This window comes from Acomys minous (genome assembly GCF_964271855.1).
Source record: "Acomys minous genome assembly, chromosome: 10".
Lineage (NCBI taxonomy): Eukaryota > Metazoa > Chordata > Mammalia > Rodentia > Muridae > Acomys > Acomys minous.
In genome coordinates this window covers 44,413,763-44,439,914 of record NC_140491.1, presented here as the reverse complement: position 1 = coordinate 44,439,914, position 26,152 = coordinate 44,413,763, and the positions used below count along the sequence as shown (strand labels likewise).

At 43.5% G+C, this 26,152-nt stretch overlaps 1 protein-coding gene across 1 annotated transcript in view; it reads left to right on the top strand.

Annotated features, from left to right (window-relative positions):
* ABCA13 (ATP binding cassette subfamily A member 13) overlaps positions 1-26,152 on the top strand; it is a 418,312-nt gene that overhangs the window by 115,658 nt on the left and 276,502 nt on the right. Inside the window, exons 20-27 of the mRNA XM_084798070.1 lie at positions 1,927-2,045; positions 10,998-11,161; positions 11,542-11,621; positions 12,136-12,257; positions 17,814-18,008; positions 21,330-21,494; positions 22,731-22,908; positions 24,545-24,684. Coding sequence (XP_084654196.1) covers positions 1,927-2,045; positions 10,998-11,161; positions 11,542-11,621; positions 12,136-12,257; positions 17,814-18,008; positions 21,330-21,494; positions 22,731-22,908; positions 24,545-24,684 — 1,163 coding nt within the window. The remainder of the gene's footprint in view (positions 1-1,926; positions 2,046-10,997; positions 11,162-11,541; positions 11,622-12,135; positions 12,258-17,813; positions 18,009-21,329; positions 21,495-22,730; positions 22,909-24,544; positions 24,685-26,152) is intronic.

Below are 26,152 nucleotides of genomic sequence, written 5' to 3'. Positions count from 1 at the left end.
AACAGAGAACACCAGTCAGGCTAGGAATGAAGAGTTCAAGGTCAGAGGTGGAGAAAGGGCTGAGTAGGTAAGGTACCTGTCGTACAAGTATGAAGGCCCTCAGCTCAGACTTCCCGCACTTCTTGGAAAGCTGGCTGTGATGATCCATGCTTGAAATCCTGCTGTGGGGAGGAGACAGAGGCAGGTGGATCCCCCGAGCTTCTGGGAGTAATTAGTCAACCAGCTAGCTCCAAGTTCAGTAAAAGCCATTGTCTCAGGGGGAAAAGAAGATGGAGAATGGATTAAAAAAGAGACCCAACATCTTCCTGGCCTCCATGTAGACCAGCACACACAGGAACAGCAATACATACATGCATGTATACAAAAAGACAGAGAGAGACACACAGAGACAGGAAGACAGAGGCATATATATATATATATATATATATATATATATATATATATATATATATATATATATATAGAGAGAGAGAGAGAGAGAGAGAGAGAGAGGGGGGGGGGGGGGAGGGAGGGAGGGAGAGAAAGAGAATATGAATTTAAGATCAGAGTCCCTCTCCAGGTAAGGAGATAGATAAAGACGATAGGGCTTGGGAAACAGTATAGAGATGTAGAGATAGGTAACAGACTCGAAAATCCAGGGCAAATATCTAACAAACCTTCAAGGTCAGATGAGGTACAAGCTCAGGCAGAAGGGAGTGGAGTGAAGCTCTAAAGAAAAAAAGAGAGGTGGAAGAAAAGGGTGCCCTGGAGGGCAGAGGGTCCAGGCACAAGCTAGGTTGTTGCTAGAGTCAAGACTGTAAGATGCTCTTGTGGTGATGCCTTGAGGGTTGGCTGTACAACAGGGGACAGAAAGAGGTCAGGTAGCCAGAGGCCTGGCACCTCTACTCATAAGCACACTGTCACAATCTAACCTTGAAGAAATGGAAGGCAAGGCTACTCCCAAGCCCATGTCATCGTAGAAGACAACCAAGACTCACACAGCTCCCCTAATTCCCTTCCTCTCTTTTTCACTTTATCCTTTTTTTTTATTTTCTTGTGTTGGGAAGACAATGTTCATATGGTTTAAGCTGGCCCTAAATTTGTGATCATCCTGCTTCAGCCTCCTAGATGCTGGGAGTGCAGGTGTGCACCACCACACTGGGATTGAGTAGAGACTATGCAGTTTGTATTTCCTCTCTTGGTATACTGCCCAGACTAAAACTGTTTTTGTTTTTTAATATTTGTAAGGATTGGTATTTCTAATATTTGAAAAATTAATGTTTAGTTGTTCATACAAACATACTTTATTTTCTATAGAGACCCAGAATCCAGAATTCACTTAGCCATGTGCTGAATGCCAAGTCTACCTGAAAGCAGAGGTGACATTCTGGCAGGGGGAAGTGCATAGGGAGATGAGCTCACAGGGCCCTAGTTAGCCATGCAAGGGAAGGGAAGGACTATGGCTGGGTTCTCAGAGGTAGCTAGCCAGAGAGGAGGCAGAAGTCCCCCGCAGAAGTGCAGGGTGGGGACGGGAGCACAGGGAACACAGAGTCCGAGTACACAGCAGGTAGAGGTGGCCAGTGGCCAGAGAAGAACCTGGGGGCACAGGTTCCTGTCCAGATTTCTGTAACTGAGCAGCTCTTTTTGGTCTCAAGGCAGATATGGTGAGGGAAGGGGGATGTGGTCAGGAGCTGCCATGAGTCTGGTGGCCTCCTGGGTGTGAGCAGGTGGGGTACTGGATGGAGACCCAGAATCTAGAGATACATAGATATTAAAAAGCAAAGTGTTTTAAAAAAAGTGCAGTTTCATTCTTACCTGCCTATGCATCTTGATGATTTAAGAAATGTTTAAGAATTTGGATCATTTTGAATCTTTGAAGAACAATTTTCTGAGACTGGGCTGGTCAAGAGAGAGTTGTTTATTAGTTTCTTCTGTTCCTCCTGGCAGAAAACCCTTCCTTGACGAAGGACATTTTGTGTGCTACGCTGAGTTGCAGGCGAGGTGGGATGAGGCACCTTATCTTATCTGCTGTGCAAGGAATCACGCTGGTACATCGCCACTATCAGGTTTGTCTTGTTTCATGTTTCAGAACATTTTCACGTTCATCACGGTTGGCCCAGGCTAAGGCAGTGGTGCCTGCTCAGGCAAGGTAGTATTGCTTGTTAAAGTCTGAGGGATTTCACAAGCAGTAGTTAAACATTTGCATAGTTAAAACTCCAATTATGGACACATATGATTGAATGAATGATGTTAAAATCAAAAGTAACAAATAGTCGGAACACCCAGCTTCTTGGTTTTGATACATTTTGCTGCCTGTGTCTTGAGCCCATTTGTATTCATGTCACATGCATGATGCTGCTTTGCTGCTGTGTGCTTGCTACTGAGCAGGGCTTGCTAGCTCTGTGTTCAAAGGCATCATGCTTGCAGGGAGTAGGGTGTTTAAACCATGGGAATGGGCAAGTGCTCACAAACAGATTTTCTGTCTATTTGCCTGTTCATCCATCTATTATGTATCTATGTATCTATCTTATATATATCTCCATCCATCTCATCTATTATGTGTCTACACATTCATCCATCTACCCATCTGTCCATCTGTCATCCATCCACTCACCTACCCATACATTGATCCACCCGTCAATCCATTGTCTGTCATCTATGTTTTGGAAAGGTAGTTTTTTATTTCTTTATTTTTATTAGCACATATTAATTATTTATAACAACGAGTTTCATTATGACATTTCATAAATGTATACAATATACTTTATCATATTCACTCACTATCCTCTCTTGACTCCCCCCCCACTTTTTATTTAATTTTTATACAGTGTATTTTGCTAATATTCATTCATTCATTTCTTTTTTTCTTTCTTTCTTTCTTTCTTTCTTTCTTTCTTTCTTTTTTTCTTTCTTTCTTTCTCTCTTTGTTTTTTTGTTTTCTGAGACATGATTTCTCTCTGTAGCTTGGCTGTTCTGGATTTGCTTTGTAGACCAGCCTGGCTTTGAACTCACAGTGATCCACCTGCCTCTGCCTCCTATGTGCTGCAATTAAAGGCATATACCACCAGTGCCTGCCTTAATAATATTCTTTTCTAGCCTCTAATTCCTTCCAGATCCTTCCTACCTCCCTACCCAACCAATTTCATTGTTTTTATCTTTTATGCCTCCATCACCCCTCTTAAAATAAAAATCTAAACAAAGCAAAACCACAACTACTTGTGGACATGGGTCCTACCCTGAAGTGTGGTTGAGATAGTTTGTGTCACTCTTTTGGAGAAAACTGATTTTCCCTTTTCCAGCATGCATCAGTTGCTTGGTTTGCGGTAGGACTTTATATTCACTTCCCCTTTCAGTACTGGAATTTTGTCTGGTTTGAACTTGTGCAGGTCTTATGCATTCTGTCACAGCCTCTGTGAGTTCATATGTGCACCGGTTCTCTTATGTCTGGAAGATACTATTTCCTTGGAGTGCATGAGATCTTGTTGAATTAATGGCTGAAGCGGTCCCATAAGCCAGCATCTCCTTCTCTGAAAAGCCATCGTCTTGGCAGGATAGTTTTTATGTATCTGCTGGCCCTTGTGGGCTTAGGTAACTGAGAACAGTGGAAAACACCAAAGACTGGCAGCTGATGGAGCTCCATATGGCAGTTTCCTTTCTTATTAATATTCATGAATCCTACTCAGGGATCTACCTTATACTGAATTAGAGGATGATTTTTATATGGAGTCCGTCCATAGATATTAAAGGCCAGGAGGCCCACAGACAGGACCAGAGTCCTTGAGAAGCTGGAACAATGGTGGTGTTTCTCCAGCAACAAGGTTCTTGAGTTTTATTTAGGGACAATGCTGAGGGTTTACTGTTTTTGTGGTAAAGTGACACTTTCCAGTCAGAAGGTCAGGGAGTCTTGGATTCTCCTGCGAATCAGAGAGATGATGCTGACAAAGACCATTCATCGCTGGCTCAACCCTGGTGAAGCCTACAAGACCGCTCTTCTGAGGAAGGCCTGTGAACTGTGGGTCTGGTCCTGTGTTTAATGTGTGAGTCCTTAGCTTCTGCAGAGAAATGTGTGTGAAAGAGAAGCCCTGAGGAACCCACCAGATAACTGCCTTGGCAGCCCCTGTTTTTTTTGTTTTTGTTTGTTTGTGTGTTTGTGTATGTGTGTGTGTGTGTGTGTGTGTGTGTGTGTGTGTGTGTGCGTGTCTGTGTTGGTTTATTTAGACAGCTACTTTCTGATTTGCAGGCTGTGGATGTCCTTGTCTGTAAAGATGAGATGTCTATAATCTGAAAGTCCCCAATACAACATATTCCAAAATCTAAAACTTTGGGCACCAACATGGTAACACACATGAAAACACACCCACGGCAGGCCACACTCAAAATACAGATGCACTAAAGTACTATGTGGGATGCCTTTAGACTGTGTGAATAGAGTCCAGTTAGAGTAGGTTCCTAGCCCTAAGATTCCTCATAATGTGTATTCAGATATTCTGATATCCAGAAAGGAAAAACTTCAGGCCTCAGACATTTTATTTACATAAGGCAAATTCAGGTGCAACAAACAAAACAAAACCATAACAAAACCTTTGAATTTTTGAGTGCTGAGAGATGTTTATGATTAAAAAAAACAAAAACAAAAAACAAAAACCAGGTAACATCGTCCAGATTTTGAAACAACTGACTCCAAGACAGCATTCATAGTTCTAATCAATGTGTGCTCATTAGTAACTCTGACTGGGACATCTTAGCTTCAACACAGAGCAGAAGCTGCTGCTTTGATGGTGAAAACACACAAGTGCTTATGTCAGGAGGAAAAACATGTCTTAGTTTTGTTTCTGTTGCTGTGATAAACACCGTGACCAAAAGCAACTCAGGGGAAGAAACAGCTTATTTGGCTTACACATTACAATTTATCCTAAGGGGAAACTGAGGAAGGAGCTTGAGGCAGAAGCCATATGGTGAAGCTGCTTCCTGCACTGCTCTGGGTCATGTCAGCTAGCTCTCTTACAAAGCCTTGGCCTATGGATGGTACCATTTGCAGTGGGCTAAGCCATCCTATGTCAGTCAGAAATGAAGAAAATGCTTCAGAGACATGCCCACAGGCAAGTCTGATGAGAACAACTCCTCAGTTGGGGGTTTCCTCATGGTAGGAATATCAAATTGACAACCTTTGTCTGAGGGCATTTGATGTGTGAGTCTTTCAGAAATGTAAATCTTATCCAGGTGATGTCATGGGGTTTCTCTGTGTCCGGCTGAGGTAGGCAAAGGTGCTATGTTAGCTGTCTGATGTCTTAAGTATTCCACTGTGCGGTTTGCTTAGGACCAGCAAGGGGCACCACTCATTGGTCCAGATGAGGAAAACTCAGAGTGGCAACTCTAAGACATTGTTTTCCCAGCAGGAGAAAGTAACTGCCTTGGGATCAGTAGGAACCTGAAATTAGGTTTCAAAAAGACATCAGTGCCCACAGAGTGACACTTTTGGGTTGACCAGAATCAGGGAATGTGGCTGGAATGCTAGGTTGGCTTGTGGGCTTCTGGATACCTCCTCATGCCTAGTCCTTTGGATCCAGTGGTGTGAACTCATCTGCCTTTCGTCTGAGAGATGCATGCCGGCTTCACTCATAGAATGAGGGCTGATGTGCTGCCTTTTACATGTAGTGGTTCTGCATGATCTCAAGGCTGCAGGCTAACAGGGTCAAGTGTCAGTCTTTGTGTTAGATACTTCTTAAAACTATAGGCTGGTCCGTCTATGCTCAAGGATATTGGAATTTTTCTTTTATCAATTCCTGCTCCTGGAGAGGGTGGTGAACTTTATTTCTCTGTAATTCTTTCTAGGTCAAAGTTATTATTTTGTTAAATATATGAATAAAATTAGCAGTAGGAGTGCTATATGTGCATCTGAATAATGATGACCTGGGAGTTCTGGGAGGGAGCATACCAAGGGCAGAGGCTCCAAGAGATGAGGCGAGCTCTGCTGTGTTCTCAGAAGTGGGTTGGCAGGTAAGCCAACGCTCATTGTACCTACTGTGATTGTCTCAGCACAGAGTGCTGTAAGGAAAGACCTCTATGGAAGGAGAGGAGCATCAGGTCTGTGAAACATCTAGGTGATAGCCTCACTCACAGGATCAGAAAAAGCACAGCATATGAAAGGAGCATGCTAGAAATGACAGGTGCAGCCTCACCATCTCAGTCTTGCAGGAGCTTGCCTGCCTGACAATTGCCACCATCCATTTCCTTCCTGCTTGCATGGGGACATTCAGGAAGTAGATGGGTCTATGCATCCCTTTTTAGAGCAATGCACGGTGAGGATGTGGCAACAGTGGAAATCTACGTGTGTGTGTGTGTGTGTGTGTGTGTGTGTGTGTGTGTGTGTGTGTGTGTGTGCGTGCGTGAGAGAGAGTTGAGTGTCTTTTCTTACTCCAGCAGAAATTTGCTCTTTAAAAATTAAAAAAATAATGGATTCAGATTACATCCCAATTGTTACCCCCTCACTTATATCTTCATGTTGCCCTGCCCCTCGATTTTTTACCCTTTTCCTCTCCTCTAGACCTGTGAGAGAAGGGGACCTCCTCCCCCATATATGATCATAGTTTATCAGGTCTCATCTGGATAGCATGCTTTCTCTTCCTCAGAGTGCCACCAGGCCTCCCACCAAGGGGAAGTGGTCAAATAGGGGGCACCAGAGTTCATGTCAGCAGCAGTCCACATTCTCTGCACAACTGTGGAGAATAAGCTGTCCATTGGCTATATCTGAATAGGGGGTCTAGGTTTACTGCGTGCATTGTCCTTGGTTGGTACAGCAGTTTGTGTAGGCCCACTGGGTCCAGATCTGCAAGCCTTGATGGTCTTCTTGTGGGGCTCCAGGACCCTCTGGGTTCTTCTATCTCTCCATTCTTCCATACCCCTCTCACCTGGACAGTAAGTCCCAGCATCTGTCCCAATCCCCTGGTGAGGGAAAACTCTCAGAGGACACCCATGTTGGGCTAATATCCAATTATAAGTGAGCATATACCATGTGAGTCTTTTTTGGGTCTGGGTTATCTCACTCAGGATGATCATTTCTAGTTTCATCTATTTGCCTGCAAATTTTAAGATTTTCTTGTTTTTAATAGCTGGGTAGTATTCCATAGTGTAAATGTACCACAGTTTCTTTATCTGTTCTTCAAATGAGGGACATCTAGGTTGTTTCCAGATTCTGGCTATTATGAATAAGGCTGCTATGAACATAGCTGAGCAAATGTCCTTGATGTATGGTGGAATTTCTTTTGTGTATATGCAATGGGAGTGCAATGGAGGAGTATTTCCCTTTCTCCATATCCTCACCAGCATGTGCTGTCATGTGAGTTTTTGATCTTCACTATTTGATTCATGACACCGGTTAGTGTCATTATTTTTCACTTTAGCTTCTGTTTCGTTGACCTGTCCTTTGGTGAAAGTAGGGTGTTGAAATCTCTCACTGTTAATGTGTGGGGAATCATTGTGTGGTTTAAGCTTTATTAATTTTTTTTTTACAAATGTGGGTGCCCTTGTATTTGGGGCATAGATGTTCAGAATAATGATGTTATGTTGGTTGAATTTTCCTTTGATGAGTATGAAGTGCCCTTCCTCATCTCTTTTGATTAATTTTGGTTGAAAGTCCATTTTATTAGATATTAGAATGGCTACCCCAGCCTGCTTCTTGTGTCCATTTGCTTGGAAGACTTTTTTCCAGCCTTTCACCCTGAGGTAATGGTTATCTTTGCAGCCAAGTTGTATTTCTTGAATGCAGCAGAACATTGGGTCTTGTTTTTATGCATCTATTCTGTTAGTCTGTATCTTTTTATTGGAGTGTTGAGACCATTGATGTTGAGAAAGATTAACGACCAGTGACTGTTAAGTCCTTTGATTTTGATGTTGGTTGTAGTAGTGTGTTTGTCTGGGTTTTGTTTTGCTCAAAGTGAAGTTGTCTATTTCCTGTGTTATCCTGGTTGTAGTTGGCCACTTTGTGTTGGAGTTTTCCTTCTAGTAACTTGATTTGTAGGGTTCGATTTGTGGATAGGTACTGTTTGAATTTGTTTTTGACATGGGATATCTTGTTTTCTCCATCTATGGTTTTTTGAAAGTTTCACTGCATATAGTAACTGGACTGGCATCTGTGGTCTCTTAGGGTTTGCAAGACTCTGCCCAGGCCCTTCTGGCTTTTATGGTCTCTGATGAAAAGTTGGGTGTGATTCAGATAGGTTTGCCATTATGTGTTACTTGGTCTTTTTCCCTTGCTGCTTTTAAATTTTTTTTGTTTATTCTGCACATTTTATGTTTTGATTATTATGTGGCAGGAGGATTTTCTTTTCTGGTCTACTCTATTTGGTGTTCTATAGGACTCTTGTATGTTTATGTGCATCTGTTTCTTTAAATTGGGAAAAATTTCTTGTATGATTTTGTTGAAAATATTTTCTGGGCCTTGGAGCTGGGGGTCTTCTCTTTCCTCAATTCCTATTATCCTTAGGTTTTATCTTTTCATGGTGTCCTTGATTTCTTGGATGCTTTGTGTCAGGTATTTTCCAGATTTAACATTTTCTTTGATGGTTGAATCAAATTGTCCCATTGTATCTTTTACACCCTAGATCCTTTCCTCCATCCCTTGGATTCTTTTGGAGATGATTACCTCTGCACCTCCCGTTTTCTTTGCTAGGTTCTCTCTTTACAGGCTTGCCTTTATTTGTGCTTTTATCATTGTTTCCATTTATCATTGATTTCCTACACCTGACTGTTTGCATTTTTCTTGATTTCTTCCAGTGATTTCTTCATTTCCTCTCTATAGGCTTTTATCATGGCCTCTCTAAGGTCCTCAATCTGTTTGGCTGTATCTTCCTGTATTTGTTTACAGATTTTATTAATTTCTTCCATTATCATCTTCATTATGAAGAATTTGAGGGCATTTTCTTGTGCTTCAGTTATTTTTGGGTTTCCAGGGCTGATTGCTTTGGGATAATTGAGTCTTGGAAATGATATAGTATTTTGGCTTTTTTGTTTTGTTTTGTTTTTATGCTGGCCTTTAGTCATCTTGGTATTTCTGATATTGGAGGGTAGTTTCTGGTGTCCTTCACTGGCTGTTGAGAGCAGTTCATAGGTGAGTGACTATAGGCTGAGACCCCTCACTTGTGGGGATCAGGGAACCCTTCCCTGGAATAGGCAGGTGTCCTGGGTTCAGCTCCATGGGACTTTGCTCCATACTCTGGCTCCCCACTGGGAAAGCAAACTCTGTTGCTGGTACTCTAAAACCCAAGGTTCAGTCCCAGAGAGAGTGCAGGTACAGCCCACTAGCCTGTGTTTGGCTGAGCTTTGAAGACCCTGCCTGCACCACTAGGGTACCCAGGCCTTGCTTCAGCTCAAGAGAGAGTGTGGGTATAGGGCTATAGCCTGTATTTGGCTGGGCTTTGGTACATATGCCATTAACACCCAGGCCCTGGGGCCTTGCTTCAGTCCCTGAGAGTGCTGATACAGTGTGTTAGCTGGTGTTTGGCTGGGCTTTGGAGAACGTGTCCAAAGCTGCCTGGGCCTTAGGTTCCTCCCTGGACTGGCAGGGTGATCCCAGGTCAGATGTATGTCAGCTCAACACTCTGGGCTCCACCCTGACCCAGCAGACACAGACACAGACACTGGTGTTCTGTAGCCCACAGATCAGTCAGAGAGAGAGAGAGTGCAGGTACAGTCTGATAGTCTGCGTTTGCCTGGACTTTGGATAGCTTGCCTGAGCTTGCTCAGGCCCTGGGGATTTCTGTGGATTGGTGGTGTGGTCTAACATCAGATCCACCAAATTCTTCTGGGTTCTTCCCTGTGCCAGCAGATCCAGATGATGGCACATCACTGCCCACAGTTTAGTCCCAGATACAGAGTCTGAGATATAGGGTGCAGCTGTAGTTTGCAGGCAGGTATGTGTCCAGACTCTAGGGACTGCCACCTCTCCTCCATGGACCAGTTGGATGGCCCAAGGCCAGATCCATCTGTGCCCTACACTGTGTGGACTCTTCTCACCAAGGGCTCTCCAGGTCTTATGATCTGTAGCTCCCAGCCAGTCCTTAGGCTGAGTCCTACAGATCAGACACGGTGCGTGGTCAGTGCTGCCATCTTGGATGCCCTCAGAAGTGTTCTCTTGCCGTTGTTCCTGCCTGGGTGCTGTGTGGTCCTCACTGCTGATTTCTCAGGCTTCATCTTGCTTATCTAAGGGCAGGGTTTTTTTAATTGACTTACTTGACTTAGTATTTCTTATAGATTTCATATATGGTATGGGAAATGACATGATTTCTTTCTTTTAAATGGCTGGATAGTATTTTATAGCATGGGTAAGGCTTTTGTTCTTTATCAATGTATCTCTCAGGTCAATTCAGGTCAATTTCATGTCTTACTCATTCCGAATGATGCTGCATTGAGCATGAGTGTGCAGATGTGTCTTTCATACCTGCTTTCCTATCCATTAGGTATAGACCCAGGAGTGATGTTTGATATTGTATGGCAGCGTTGAGGAACTCAATATACTGTCTTCTTTATTGGTGGTATTACTTAACATTCTCACCAGCGATATACAAGGGTTCTGTTTTCTCTCTGTTTTCAACATAACCATTCCTTGTCTTATAAACAATAGACAACTTAGAAGATTTGAGGAGACCAGGTTGTATTTGCGTTTCCATGATTGACAGTGCAGACCTCATACATCTGCTCTTCACTCTATGTCTTTCAACATGTTTCCAGGTCTGTGGCCATCTTTTTTGTGTTGGTATTTCCCCCTATTGAACTCTGAGTGGTCAAGAGGCATTGGGAACCGGGCTCTCGGAATCTACGTGCCAGGTATCATGGTAGGGTTTGTTTTCTGTCCTCTTATAGCAGAGCATATGGTCTTGCTCTGGTCTCCTTCTGCACATGTGCAGAGGAAATGGGAGTGTTCAATGATTCAGGAAATAACCAGAGGCCTGCATTTCCCTGCAAACCAGCCTCAACCTCGAGCAGATAAATACTATGATTTCTATCACTGCTGTGTTTTCTAGGAAATTGCAAAGATGTGGACCTCACCCAGTCAGCAGGACTGTGAATGGCTCAGCAGGAGTCTTCCCAGTGCTCTAAAAGGATTCAGAAGCAAGTTGGAAAATGCTTCTACCCAAGGCTGTATGTGCCAGCCCATGGTGGGAATCGTTCAACAGCACATACACAGGTGTGTGTAATAGACTCTTGTGCCCTCCCCAGTATCCTCAATGCTCAGAAAGATGTGTGCCTGTTACCTATGGCTGCGTTAATTTCTCCGATACACCACAGTCTACTTGATCTATTTCCCAGATCTATAAGAGGCTGTTTATCACGAATATCTTGTCATCACCCTGATGCATTTGCTGGGCCGGGCTGAGCAAGGACACACTGGAAACCCGGTGTTGAGGAAATTCACACACAGACAGTATCAGGGGACAGAGTGTGTCCATTTATCAGAGACAGACCCCGTGTTATCCAGCCTGGCTGCTGGAACCGAGGCAAGGTTATTCATTCCAACGTTGCTTCTGGTGTTTTATCTTGTCTAATTTTAGTTTTCTGTCACTTTAGGTTGACCAAAAGTCTCGAGGAGACTTGGATGTCAAAGATTCCTGTTATGACATTTCTAAGCAATTTCACAGTCACAGAGGGTATGTGGTTTCCAAACTTGCTTGATTAAAAATTACATTTAGTGTTTCAGTCCAACATATTATTAAAATAAAATGTACAAAAGGAAAGTTGTGCTATCCTGGTGGAGAAGAGGAGGACTTGGATTTGAGAGTTGGACATAAGAGGGTTACGAGGCAGGAGAGAGAGGAGAAATGAGGTGATTACATTTCATTAAAAAAAAAACCTAAGTAAAAATGAAATGCAGTATTTTATTCTAATATAGTAAAAATCCAAGAAGCAAGAGTTGTGCTGTATGTTGTCTAAAAGCAAGACAAAACAAAACCCAACATAACAAGAGGCTTTTATTTACATAAACAAGAAGTGACCTCAGATTCCCCTAGAAGAGTAAGATGAAACTTAAGTTAGTACCGACTACAAGCTGGACTGCATGAGGGAAACTTCTTATTTAGGTGACAAAAATAAAGTTTTGTTTTAAATCAATAAAAATTCTGAAAGTCTATTATGAATGTTCTGTTCCTTTTGTGTACTCTTCAGATGTAAGAGTAAAGGATTTGATGGAGAACGTCACCAAATTAACCGAGGACTTTCTCTCCTCCTTCCACATCTCAGAGGAAACCATCCACAGCATCTTAGAAGCCAACATTTCCCATGCAAAGGTACAGGGATGCCTTCCTGCCGAGGGACCCCTCACAGCTGCAGGTGCCCTGGCAGCCTTTCCCTGTCTCCTCCTCTCCCTTCCATAACTGGGGAAACGAATGTCTGTATAAAAGATGTAGCTGAAACCAGAGGAACACACGAGAGCAAGCAGGGACCTGGAGGATGCCAACATCTTATGACACAATGTGGGAACAATACCTTCATTTGGGACAAAAAGGGACAACATTGTTGGCAACATTTATTTTAGTGGTTTCTTATTCTGATGCATAAAGTCCATTAAGGTTTTATATGGTTCCACATGCGTCATAAATCTCAAGTCCCCAAACAAAGCCAGGTAAATGTAATCTACCATGATGGGGGTTACTGTATGCCCTGGTCATGTGGTATGGGTGTGACTCATAACAGATGAGCAGGCTTGGGCTTCCCTAGTATGGCTGAGAAGTGTTGGGTAAAGAATTGGGAAAAAAAGAGTGGTTTATGCAATCCTAGCACTTGGGGAGGCAGAGGCAGGCAGATCTTGTGAGTTCGAGGCCAGCCTCATCTACAAAGGAAATTCAGGGCAGCCAAGGCCACACAGAGAAACTTTGTCTCAAAAAAACAAACAAACAAATATATATATATATATATATATATATATATATATATATATATATATATATATATATATATATATATAAGAGAGAGAGAGAGAGAGAGAGACTCTTACTTATGTTACTTATCTCTTAACTTGTTGAAATGGTGCTGGGAGTATTCTTATCAGAAGAGAAGGGAGCAAATGGCCCCCATGTTGGCTATAGCAAACACTTTCAGTTTTCTTAGACAATCTTCTGTACTTTTAGGGGACACGGTTGCCTTCCTCCGCAGAGAGTCAAGAAAGCAGCTTATGCATGAATGCTTCAATTGACAATCACTAAGGATCTAATATAAATTTAATTTCATGTTAATTCTGACTAATTGGGGCTCAATGCAAGCTTAGTAAGTAGACTCATTAGCAGTCAATCTAAATTAAGAATGAAATAGATGAAAAGCCAGGGATCTGAAGTGCAAACTATAGCATCACAAATTTACTCATCACAAGAAAGGCAGTATCCATTTTCAATAAAAGGGATCAATTGCATCTCATTAGATACCACATGCCTGTGGGAATGTGGGGCTGAGGAGAGAGGAGAGCTCGGCAGAGTGGAGCTGTGCGAACATCTCTCCAACTAGGCAACCTTCAGGGGAGATAGCGACTGCAGTGTGGAACCCCTCACAAGAATCTGGAGCAGTGGCTTGAAAACTTGAGCAAGGCAGCCTGAATAGAAACGTTGCTGACAAACTCATTGCTTTCAAGGTCCACATCTTAAGTTCCAGTTTGGTTTGAGCAGAGATTGGGGCCTTGCTGCCTGCTTAGAAGCAAGCAGCCACCAGGTGTCGCTGATGTTCTATGGTGAGAGGGGGCTGCCCATTGAGCTGGTGGGTTATGCAGTGACAATTACAGCACAGATGCTTTTGGGGAGCCCCCCGGATCTGTGTGCATTTCTATGCATCTCTGTAAACCACTGTGGTCACCTAAGTAGATGGTCTTTGGATGGGGACTAAGCAAATGCATTCTGACTGTTCAAACAACCGAGACTATTCCCTTTATTGTATACACAGGACACACATATCCACAGCCGCTTAGGGGATGGCACTTTGGGCTCTGTCTTCTCTTAGAGTATCAGGATGATGCCCATTTCCTGTTTGTATTCCTATCTCCTTTTGTTTGTCCCTGGTTTTCTTTCCCGTAGTCTCATTAATCAGTTTACACATGTATCACATCGGACAAATTCCAAACTGTGGGTGCCCTACAATATACATTTTGCAGTGCTGGGTCCCTTGGGAAGTTTCAGAAACCTTTGCTTGCTCTTCCTGTTGTCCACTCAAGATCTTCCCCTGCATCAAGCACGGCTCTTAGCTGCAGCTCACCAAAGGCGTTGCTCTATGGCGCCAACCTTCTGTGAGGATGGCTCATTAAATATGCAATGCTTACAGTGTAAAGAAGACAATAAGAAGTCCCGTGACACACATGCCACACTGTGATGGGGACGGGCAGTTATAGGAAGTCTGCCTGAGCAGGGGCCATTGGAGCCGGAGCTGGGAGACTGAGAGTCATCACCGTGGAGATACTGAAATGCTGAAGGAGGCAAGGGCAGGCTGATGGGTCTGGCTGCTTTCCTTCCTTGCCAGGGTTCACGTGGGCAGTTCCTCTCTTTCTGGATTCCTTTCTTGAGCCTCAGCATCATCACATCAAAACCCAACATCTCCGACTCTTGAAATGAGCTGGATCCTGAAGTTCATCTAGCCCAAGGAGCTTCATCCCCTTCTGCCTTCTCCTGGGCGGTATCTGCCCATTGCCCACTTCAGTGCTCTAGAGCAGCATGTCCCAGTGTGCAGGGAGCCCAGTGACGCCTTTCCACTGTGAGGTGGATCTGTTCAGGAGCATGGAAACACAGAAGGAATTGAGTAGCTCTTCTCCCTTTCTCCTTGCTCCTCCCTTTCCCTCTCTGTCCTCTTCCCCTCTTTTCTTCCATACCCTGGCTGTCTTAAACATAAATGTCCTTTTCAATTTAATGATTCTATCCAATTTCTATTCTCCTTTTCTTGAAGTACCCTAGTGAAAGGTACACTTTGGCCGATCATTGCAAATATACCCTAAGGAGCATTACCGAACACCGTATACCTACCCCCTGCTTCTCAGAGCCCCCCATTTCCAATTCTCCCAACCAACCTTTTGAGGCATTGGGTCTTCTTATTAGTATTGTGAAGACACGAACACTTTTACGTGGAGTTTTTAGATGGAAATCCAGTATCTTTCAAGTCATAGAGTGTGAGCTTGGATCAGACCCCTCTAACATTGGCTTCCCCACTGACTTCAAGCTGGACCTCGGTCCTAGACAGAGTCCCACAGCTGTCTGCTGCTCTCTCCCGTTCCTCTCTTCTATTTGATTCTTTACCATGTCAGTAGCTCTGATCTCAGCCGTAGCCCCAGAGCAGAGCAATGTTCACTAAAGTATGTGGGGTCAGTTTTCCCCATTTGATCGGATTTTGCTTTCTTAGCATTCAAACCTCAAATCAGCAGAGTTACTGTTCTCATAGATCATGACGACTGCATTGCTATCAGTATTTCCTTGCTGCTCACACAAAGAGCGAGTGGAGCTCCTCCCACCCTGCTCACATTTTATCTCTACCTCAGTGTATACAAATAGGGACTTGATAACTGGCAGAGCCACACATACGCTCATCCCTGCCCTCAACCCATGGCCCCCGTCTGTGTGCAGCTCTTGCTGAAAATGCTGAGTGGCTCTCATGGGGATCATCACTAGTTCTAAATCAAGGAAATGTCCACATGGATGAGGTGTATGCCACGTGTGGGGAAACAACTCCCCAGGTTCCTGTTCTCCCTGTAGATTTCCAAGCCAAACGCGGACACACAGGAAACACACAAGAAACACAGCATCGTTATCTCTGAGAGCCCAAGGTATGGATGCAAGCCAAGCCTGAGTTGCCTGTGGCACTCTGAGTGGAAACAGTTCATGCCTCTAACCGAGCAACAGTGTTTCCTTAGCTTTATAGTGCTCATCTGTGCAACTTGAGGCAGGCATCTTTCCAATAAAAACAAACAAATCAAAACAAACAAAAAACCTCCGGAAAGGAAAAACAGTCATGATAATATTTTAAAAAAGATAAATAGTAAAAATGTAAAGTCACAAAAGGAGTGTCAACAAACCAACTGGGTGGCACCCTTTGGTGGTGCTGTGAGGCTCGAAGTAGGAGCGTTTTTATTTGGTTAGTGAGAAGCCAAGAATTTCAGGATGAGCAGTTTTACCCTCAAACAAATTCTAAGAAATAACCCTAAGCTCTAAGAGCTGGCACCACTGAGTGACACATTGGCAAGAGGAGGGGCCAGAGGCTCTCAGAAGTGTGGGAGGACTTTCATGGGGCCACCTAGAGCTGGGAGTAGCTCCCTTGGAGTTGTGGGCTTATGTTTGCATGTGCCCCCTTGCCAGCCAAGTTCTATCCTGAAGCCAGCTTTGTTCCAGGCATCTCCTCTCTCTGTCTCCCCAGTGCTACGTCTGCAGACAGGCTGCCATGGCTCTGTTTACATAGGCACTGGCATCCAAATGCTATTCTTCTTGTTTCCACAGCAAATGCTTTGTCTGTTAGCCATCTCTTCAGCTCCTAAATCCAGGTTTTCCTTAGTTTGTAGATGAAGTTCTTCCCCACCCCCACTGTGTGTGTGTGTGTGTGTGTGTGTGTGTGTGTGTGTGTGTGTGTGTGTTAATTTTAGTACCTCTGGGGATCCCTGACTGATATACTTCTATTGTCTCTTAATGACTCTGTAGCACATGGAAGCACCCAATGTGCCCCCTTTGACTACAAGTCTAATTTGACACTATCTTTTATTGTTAGGATTCACACAGTGGGCCTCAGTTGGCCAGGACGTTTCAGAGCAGTCATACCCATGTTAGCTATAAACACGCAGTAAGGTGTCTAGTCGCTCATGTTTTATTTTCTTTGTAATTTATTATAAGGTCAGTAACTGAAAGATTAGCCCCACCGAAGGGGCACCTAGTCCTTGAATGTGTCATGGAATGCCAATGGAGTATAAACAGACTCTGACTTCAGTGCCTCCTTAAGAGTTTATGTGCTTTTATTTTTGTAAGCAAACTATGAAAGGCTTGGAAATCTCTATTTCAATCTAGAAGTAAGAGAGGCAAAAACCACTAGTTTCCTACATGTTAACAGTGAAAAGGGAAAGAACTAGCAAACTGAAAGCAAAGAGCAGTGAAACAGCATTGACAGACATGTGCCAAGTGCTGGGGACCAGGCCACCTCAGGGGCGAGGGCAGAGCTGGGGAGTGCCCCACAGAGCCCTGCTGAGAACGGTTCTGCATCGGGCCTATTGGGCCTATCGCTGGAGTGCTCAAGCAAAGGGAAGCTGCAGATAGACAATGACTTGCCAATTTCAAAAACATTTCCATTGAGACATGCTGAAAATGAAACAGAGAATTGTGCCCTGTTGTGGCGTGGCCCAGGCTACCACCCGAAGGCCCATGTTGGAAATATTTGGTCACCTTCAGGAAGCGGTTGGAGGAAATTAGGTCATAGGGACTGTGGCCTTGATGCCCTTAAAGGGAAATTGGGACACCAGGCTTGCTTTTCTTGTTTTTGTTTCCTGGTCACCATGAAGTGAGCATTTTGGTCTCACCATGCGCATCCCACCAAAAGGTTGTGCCTTGTAACAGGCTGGTAGACTATGGAGCAAAACCTCTGTAACCATGAGGAAAAATGTACCTTCTTTCCTTATGGGTGTTTTCGGGAGCATTTTGTCACAAGCATGGAAAGCGAAGAGAGGCACTGTGTGTGTGAGTGAATCTTCATCGCACTGAATTTCCAGCTGTTTGTGTTCCTTGAGAAAGCGGGGTCTGGGTGGCGGTGGGGGGTAAGAAAGCGGGGTCCGGTGGCGGTGGGGGGTGGCTGAAGCACATTCTGCACCTGGCTTTCTTCTGTCTGATCCCCGTGACTCACAACAGGTTCTCTCCAGCGTCCTCACCGTAGCGTTGTCTGGAAAGTGTGACGAAGAAGTCCTTCGTCTCCTGCTGACGTTTCCCGAGAGTGACAAATCCTGGTTTGCCACAAGGGAACTCTGCAGCCTGCCGGGCTCTCAGGTCTTCTCTCTGCTCGTGGCAATGGGCCAGAACCTGAACCTGAGGAACTTCATTTACAGAGTAAGGACTGCACCCATCAGGGGCACGGCAGGGGTGCTGCTTCCACTGTGCTAACTAAGCTCTGGCACTGGGTGCTCAGTTGTCCCGCATCCTCTGGCTGCAAACGCAAGGGAGCTTGGTGCCTTGTATGAAAGGATGTGAGGTGTGGAACCTAAGCATAATCTTCCATCTCAGTGAGGTTTCTGTTGCTGTGGCCAGGGCCATGAACAGAAGCAAGCTAGGGAGGGGCAGGGTTTCTTTCACTCTCACCTTCCCGAAGGTAGTCAAGGCAGGAATAGAGACCATGGAGGAGTGCTGCTTACTGGCTTGCTCCCCATGGCATGCTCAGCTTGCTTTACTTAGAGCACCCAAGACAACTAGCCCAGAAGTAGCGCTACCCACAGTAAGTTAAGCCTCCTGCATCAATAGCTACTTAAAGAAAATGCTCCCAAGGCTTACTTACATGCCAATCTGATGGCGGATTGTTTTTCAAATTTGGCTCCCATTCTCAGATATGTCTAGGATTGTGCCAAGTTGTCAAAAACCAACCTGCACATTTTCTATACGCTTTCACATCTCTATACCAAGCATAACACCCAAGAGCTGATAAATGCTCATTTTTACTGCATTTCCTTTTGAATAATGACAAGAAAAATATCTGCACATGCACTATGTACATACATAGTTTTGACCTCCATATTGCTTAAATCTAGGGACAGCTCGTGGACTTGTATGCTAGCTTCAGCATGGACCATCAATGAGGGATTCTGTGGTAGCCTCAGTCACTTGGGGCCGGGTCATGTTGGCTGAACCTAGAAATGGGATCTCAACTAGATCTTGTCAAATAAAGGAGACTCTAGAAGATCTTCTATCATGTCCATGGGGTCAGGACCATCGAGGCGTTGAGCACAGCCTGGTAGTGAAGAAGAGGCACCAGAAAGAAATGTTGCCAGTCCCAGTCAGATTTCCCTGCTTGTTAAGAGAGCATCCTGAGTGTCTGAGGAAGCAGGGCTGGGCCTCCTTCATTCCTAAGCTGCCAAGGCAGATGCTGTACATACCATGCCATGGCCCTCGCCTTCTTCATCACCACAGTCGGAGTTATCAGCCCTGTGTGTTTACATGTGCCCGGTTTTACCAGGGAAGCTGTGGGAAGGCGAAGAAGAGTGGGCAATGCAGCAGCTCCCTGTTCCTGTGTGTGCCAGCTCTTTACCTGCCCTACAAGCACTCCTCCACAGAGCAGGGAAAGTCTGGAAGAGCAGGAGGGTAACATCCTCAGAGAAGAAGGACAGGTGGGAAGTGGGTGGAGCCAACACCAGATCCCAGCCTTGCTTCTTATCCTCTGCCACCCTAGAAGGCCTTCCTCGGTTCACACAGGAACCTTTACTTAAATCTCCAGCACCCTCTCCCTATGTCTTCCTCAGAATTCCACTGTTTTCTCCTGAGGAGGTGTCGCATCTGCCATCAGAGAACTCCAGCTCTGCGGCAGGGCAAGGTGGCTGCTGCTGCTTCATGTTCAGGAGGTCAGGCTTGGTCCAGAAGAGAGTAGATTTGCTCTTCTAGCCTTTGTGGTTTCCTTCCCTCCTGTCAGTCTAGAAAACCTCCAGCAAAAGTCCATCTACCTGGCCACAGCACACCCTCACGTCCATATATACACAGTCTCCAAGAACACCTTTCTCTTGTTTTAGAATAAGTAGCTTTAAAGTCTCAAGGAGGATAAACATTTTGAAATTGCCTCCATATTTTACAGATTCTCTCTGTTGGTGTAACTTTTTTGATATTTCCAGCTGACCTGTCAAGGAGCTTATCCCTTCATTTGCTCATCCTAGCCTCTGCTTCCAACTTCACCTTATACCTTGAAGGAGCTAGCTACCAGTCTATCCATTAGCCCATTTTAATGCCTCATCCAACATTCCCATAAAGGCCTTTCAATGTTTCTGAAGGACAAAAAGTACTTGGACAAGGGCCATTGGCTCTACTAAGAGTTCTTTGAAGAACCTGACATTAGATTGGATCCTGTCTCCAGGGGCATAACAAAGGTGACACTACCATTAATAACAATAGCTCACTTTATCAGGCTCCTGCCTTATACACAAATGTGTGAGAGGTGGCTCATATGTGACATCACTTGGAGATGGGAGGGTGTTCTGTGATGCTCAGGCACACGCATTGCTCCTGAGGTTCGAGTACAGCTTCAAGGCCCAGGAACTGTCTGTCTCACTTGCTGACAGAGAATCCCAGAAGCCTTTGCAGAAGTAGGGTCTGTGTGTTAACACCACCCATACTGGAATCCCACTCACTTCCTCCCACAAACCCGGATCCTTGAGGGGGGTCACTTCTAGATGACAGCTCTAAGTAGAAAGGGGAGTGGGGCACTGACAAAATCATCATCCCTCTCCTGGTCCTGCGGTCTCTGCTTTCTTAGAGTGCTGAGAAGGTGAGCATTAGCAGAGCATTTCGGGAAGTATTTGAGCCAGCAGAACCCCAGAGAACAAAATTAAGAAGCAGTGACCACTGGACTCCTTGGCCCAGTCAGGGGAACTGAAAATTCAGGATGCGGTTGAGCTGCAGAGGGAGAGGACTCGCCCCGATGTTTCCCACCTGCAGACAGAGGGTTGCCTGCTAAGTTGTCTCAAGACAGCCAAAAGAGCCTCATTGTGTAATTGTAATTGTAGCAATATTGCAGATGCTGTTCTATCTTTATTTTGTTCATAAATGAGCAAGGCAGGAAAGATTCCCAGTTCCTGCAATGTACATTCTGTAGCTGGAGATATAAAGACAAGGGACAAGGCATCTCGTGTGCCAGATGACCTGAGCACAGGTAGGTTTCAAAGGAGACCTTTACTGGTCTAGTTCGAAGCTCTGGACTTTTCTGGTGGACTCCAGGAAGCTTTTTATCTTTCTGGGCCTCCATTTGCTCATGCATTACCCCAGGGTGCTAGGAGCACCGTGATGGAGTGTACCTGAGAGTCACACACACACACACACACACACACACACACACACACACACACACACACACACACATGTTTCATTTTGAGCCTCTTCTCAAATTTCTACATTAGTCATCTAAAAAATATGAAGAAATATTTTGAAAGTAACTCAAATTCTAACAATTTGTTCCTGGTTTACAATTTAACAATGCTGCTATAATTTAATGTGCTCTGCAAAGCACAGTTATGTCTACCCCAACGCAGAATTTTTATAGAGTGTAACAAATACGCCTTTGAGGTTCAAGATAGAATAAAATCAAGAGACCAAGTTTTCATTGCTGAAGAGATGCTTTTGAGAGTGGAAATAGTACTGATTATTCTGTTTTTTCCTTTTTTTTTTCTGTCCTGTAAGACTCTGGTACCTTCTGAAGCAAGCGCCCTGCTCAAGTCCCTATTGGATGTGATTTCCAGCCTCAGCTCCATCCTTGTCAGAGCCCAGCATGCCCTTGAATACCTCCCTGAGTTTCTTCACACATTTAAAATAGCTGCCTTGCTGGATATGCCAGACTTCCAACAGGTGTGTTTGATCTCCATGGGATGGGGAAATGTTTCAGCTTGCTCTCTTTGTATTCATTCTCTTTTCCCTTTGTTTCTCTTCCATCAGCTATAACTTTATAAGACCACAGTGTATATGGACAAGGAGGCCACAACATGTTAGTAAGCCCTGTCATTGCCCCGAAATATTCATGAAAAGTACTCTTGGTCTATGTCCCACCATTGAGGAGGCTGCAATAGTTCATGCTTTGTCAATGAAGTAAAAATCTTCTAAGGCAATTATTAGCATGGATGAGATTTCAAGGGTCTATTTAACTTAATTCCGATAGCAAATTGCTTTCAAGAACCTTAGAATATTTGTTTACATATAAATAATTGGCTTACAAATTACAGATCATTTTCTCCTAATGCAAACACAGTCTTGAATTAGGTTAGTGGTTTGATATTAGTTTTTGCTTGAAGTCTTTCTGCTTGGAATGGAACCAACCAGGAATGGGTAAGGTGAATTGGATATTGTGGGGCGGGGGATGGAGGGAAGAGGGCAGGGTTGTCGATAATGATGTACCAAGAATCCTTGCAAATAGTATGTCCATGTACTCATCAGTTGATAGTTAATTCGAGTAGAGTCAAGAATCAGTATTAGCAGTGTGAACACATGCTAAGACTATTAACTTATTTGAGATAGCCATATTATTTGATGGATTATTACTGGATAAACAAGGAGGTATGTGGATGTCTGTCTGTGGATGTGTATGTATCCATCCATGTAAATGCAATCGTGTGAGTATATTTGTAGATGGTTGTGTGTTTGACTCTGAGTGTGAGTGTGAATGCATACATGAATATGTAGGAGTGTTTGTGAATGTATGTGAGTGTGCATGAATGTGTGTGAAAATAATTGTGAATGTGAGTGTTTGAGTGTATGTAAATGTATGTAACTGTGTTACATGAATGTGTGAGTACACAAATGTGAGAGAATGTGAGTGTGAATATGTATGAAGGTGTATATGAATGTGTCTTAATGAGTGTGTGAAGTGTGTGTGTGTGTGTGTGTATGTGTGATTTTTCTCATCTACCATGTATTTGCCAGAAAAAAATTCATGGTAGTGATTCTAGTGGTTTCTCACCAACAGGACAGATTCAAGCAGAGTCTATTCTTTCTTTTGTGAATCCAATCAAATGTGGGGCTGTGCTTCCAGCAGCCTGAGAAAACACTGTCAAGTCCTAAGGAATTGGCAGCTGCTTTTCTTGTCCTCAGGTTCCACAGGACGGCCAAACCAGAAGCTCAGCTTTCTCCTCTTTCCAGTCTGTGATGAAGCTTCTCTGTAAGGACCAGGAGTCCTTCCTCAGCAGCTCTAACATGTTTGTCAATTTACCCAGAGTTAATGAACTCTTGGAGGATGACAAAGAGAAGTTCAACATTCCTCACGACTCAAGTAAGGCAAGAGCCGCCTATGTCGGCTGGTGTGTAGAGTAACAGCTGGGCCTTCAGGGCAGTAATGATCTTCTTGGCTGACCTCTGTGGCTCATGGTGGCACTCTGTAGACTTTCCCCAGTCCCTTGACCACAGGCCAATTTTCCCAGCTGTGTCTCCAAAAGCTGAGTCTAAAATATTTGATTCACTTGAAACCTCCAGCCCCTTTAGTACCCGAGGGTAAACAATGTTGATGACGGTTTTAGGGATCATTTGGCAGTAAGCCAGCATATTCCTTAGCTGATGAATAATTTGTATTACTGTCAAATATTGTTAGCAGTTTGGTAGTGAAGACATATAGTAGGGTTATTTAATTTTAATACATTTTTGTTTCTGGTTTCTCTAATACTAGTTTCTTTTTATGATTTTCATTTGGGTATCTTGACTGATTATCCTTCTTTCATCCACGTACCCTTCATCCAACCATCCAACCATCCATCCATCCTTCCATCCATCCATCCTTCCATCCATCCATCCTTCCATCCTTCCATCCATCATCTCATCCATTCATCTATCCAGTCAGTTGGTTAACACCGAGGGCCAATCTTTGTTGAACCCTTTCTGCATTTTTTCCCTAAACGGTTATCACAGAAACCATTAGCCTCACTCTCCAGAGGACATGTCAGAAGCTATGACAGCATTATACTACTTACCTGAGTTTGCTCAGTTTGCCAGTCACTGGTGACTCTTGGATCTTGACTTCAAGTTTCTTGCTCTATGCATACCATGATTATTCCTAAGATTAGAACTGCTCCCACCTCTGTTAAGTTTTAATTTAAAGAACAAGTTATGAAACATAGAATAACCTCTCCAGTCAATGATTCAAAGGTTAATATGTAGTTATATGGTCAATTTATATTTTAGGGGAAATTTTTATTGTATTGTGATAAAAGAATGTTGTCTGTTCACAATATTTTGGAAAGATGAAGTTAATACAACAATCAGAACAGCTCTCATCATTCTGCATGAATCATGGCATGAAGATGAGATAACACTGATCTTTCAAAGCTCATGTTGGGTACAGGAGCTGGTTATTATCATTTTAACAAATGTTGTAACACTTGAGTACCAATCATTACAGTGAAGTATCACCTATGGATTTAGACAACTTAAGTAGACTTGTTATTGAAATTAATTAGCTTTCCCGTAAGAGCCATCCTAAGGAATTGTTCGAGTCAGCATAGTATGATTTAATGTACTAAACATAGCGATTATGATAGTTTTGTATGGATTATCATATAGAATCCAGGAGCGACTTGTCATGGTGACTACATAAGGAAAAGCTTTTTCTATTCTCAACATTATGATTATTAAAGTAAGAATATTTTTATTAAAGCTACATTAAAAATAATCCCCAATTCCATTGTTAAGTATCTGTGCATCACTACTGTAGACAACCGCCTGGAAGATGGGGTGTTGATGTCTTCTAGGGGACAAAACTGCTAAGTCAGGTACATAAAAATTTTGCTACCTTACTCCAGGTTAGAGCCATTTCATTGGAAATTAAGGCCTAGTGGATGTGTATGTCAGTTCCATTTTTAACTGGACAGTTTACCAGGATCACCTGCTAACTCTTCTCCCTCTTTTAATTCTGGCAGCACCATTTTGTTTGAAGCTTTATCAGGAAATTCTACAGTCTCCAAATGGTGCACTGGTATGGTCTTTCCTAAAACCTGTACTGCATGGAAAAATACTGTATACACCAAACTCTCCAGAGATTAATGAGGTCATTCAAAAGGTAAGTTGAAACAAGTAACATCTTTATAGGCCGTACAGCACACCGTATCAGGGAGAAATCTTTACATATGCATTGGGATTATTATATTCACTGGATTACATAACATTCTTTATGCTGATTTCAGTTCATTGTATCTTGACATTACCTTGTCACTCTCACTGTTACATGTGGATTTGCTGAGCAATTAGCTTAAAGAATGTTATGGAGGAAGGGAGGGTTACCTGGAATCACTAATGCATTTTAATATCAGCATTTGAGGACAATTACAAAGAGGACAGTTACAGGTCAGGTAAGGAGGCAGAGTGGCAGGAAAACTTTGGGAATGAATTGAATCCATTTTACTTGATGCATCTGATACTGAAGAGAGAGTTCAGAGACACACAAGCTGACCTCCTACATCATTTCGGTGGGTGATGTCTTTCAAGTGGACCATGAGGTTTTATGTGACCTTATGGAGAATAAGGTGAGATGAAAAGACCACAAGAATCCCTACGAAGGAATTCCCAGATTGTGTAGTTTTATTCACTTACCTTTTAAATATATTGTATAGTTTTTCTATTCTCATTACTAGATCTCCTATTAATATTTGCATAAACGTGTGTTCCCCTGGGGGATTTTCTTATATTTATTTGTAAATGATGATGCTATCTTTTCCTGGGGTCTTTTCTTGCCTCCAAAGGGCTGTGAGGCTGTTAGCCTCATGGAGGGTCACTTTCCCAAGGACACAGGAACAATTTGATCTTATCCTCAAATACAGAAGACCCTGCATCATGAATGACAAACTCCAAGCTTCAAATATTAGCAGTCACTTAAACATGCTATGTGGTCATAGGACCAATGAGTTATTTTTGGTCCAATACATTCTGAAGAGAACTAAGTTTCCTTCCCTTGTGGCTTCTGTGGGATATCACAGCAAGTCTCCTGGGTACCTAACACCTGCCACTTAGCTCAGTGGTTGTGTAGCCCTCAGCACTTTCTCTGTAGTATTTATAAACCTATTATTTTTTAACTTTAAAGTGTCCTGTAGGAGGGATGTTTGCCAAAAGTCTAACCTCCTGCGATGGAATGCGAGCTACCTAGATACTTGACTTTGGCCTCTATTGCTGCTCCATCTGCCCGATGCTCTGCTCAGGGCCCTCATTCTGGCATTACACTTGCAAGAGATGCTCCCAACAGTACTCTAGCCAAAGCACGCCAGGAGATGCCCTATATGTATGAAACTTACTAAGGTCTCTCATAGTTCAGGAATTTCATTGCAAATGTCTCTATCTCAGCTTTAATATTTTAAAAAAGACTATGGGCTTTTATAATGGCGTATGTTGATGTCACTCATTTATATTTATGTCGTAGTATATGCTGTGTTGTGGTTTCCAGTGTGATGCCATCCTCTTAAGAAGTGTGGAAGAGAAGGCAAACTACTGAGGAAACTAGAAATAGTACAGTGTGAAATGCTGTTGAGTTAATGTTT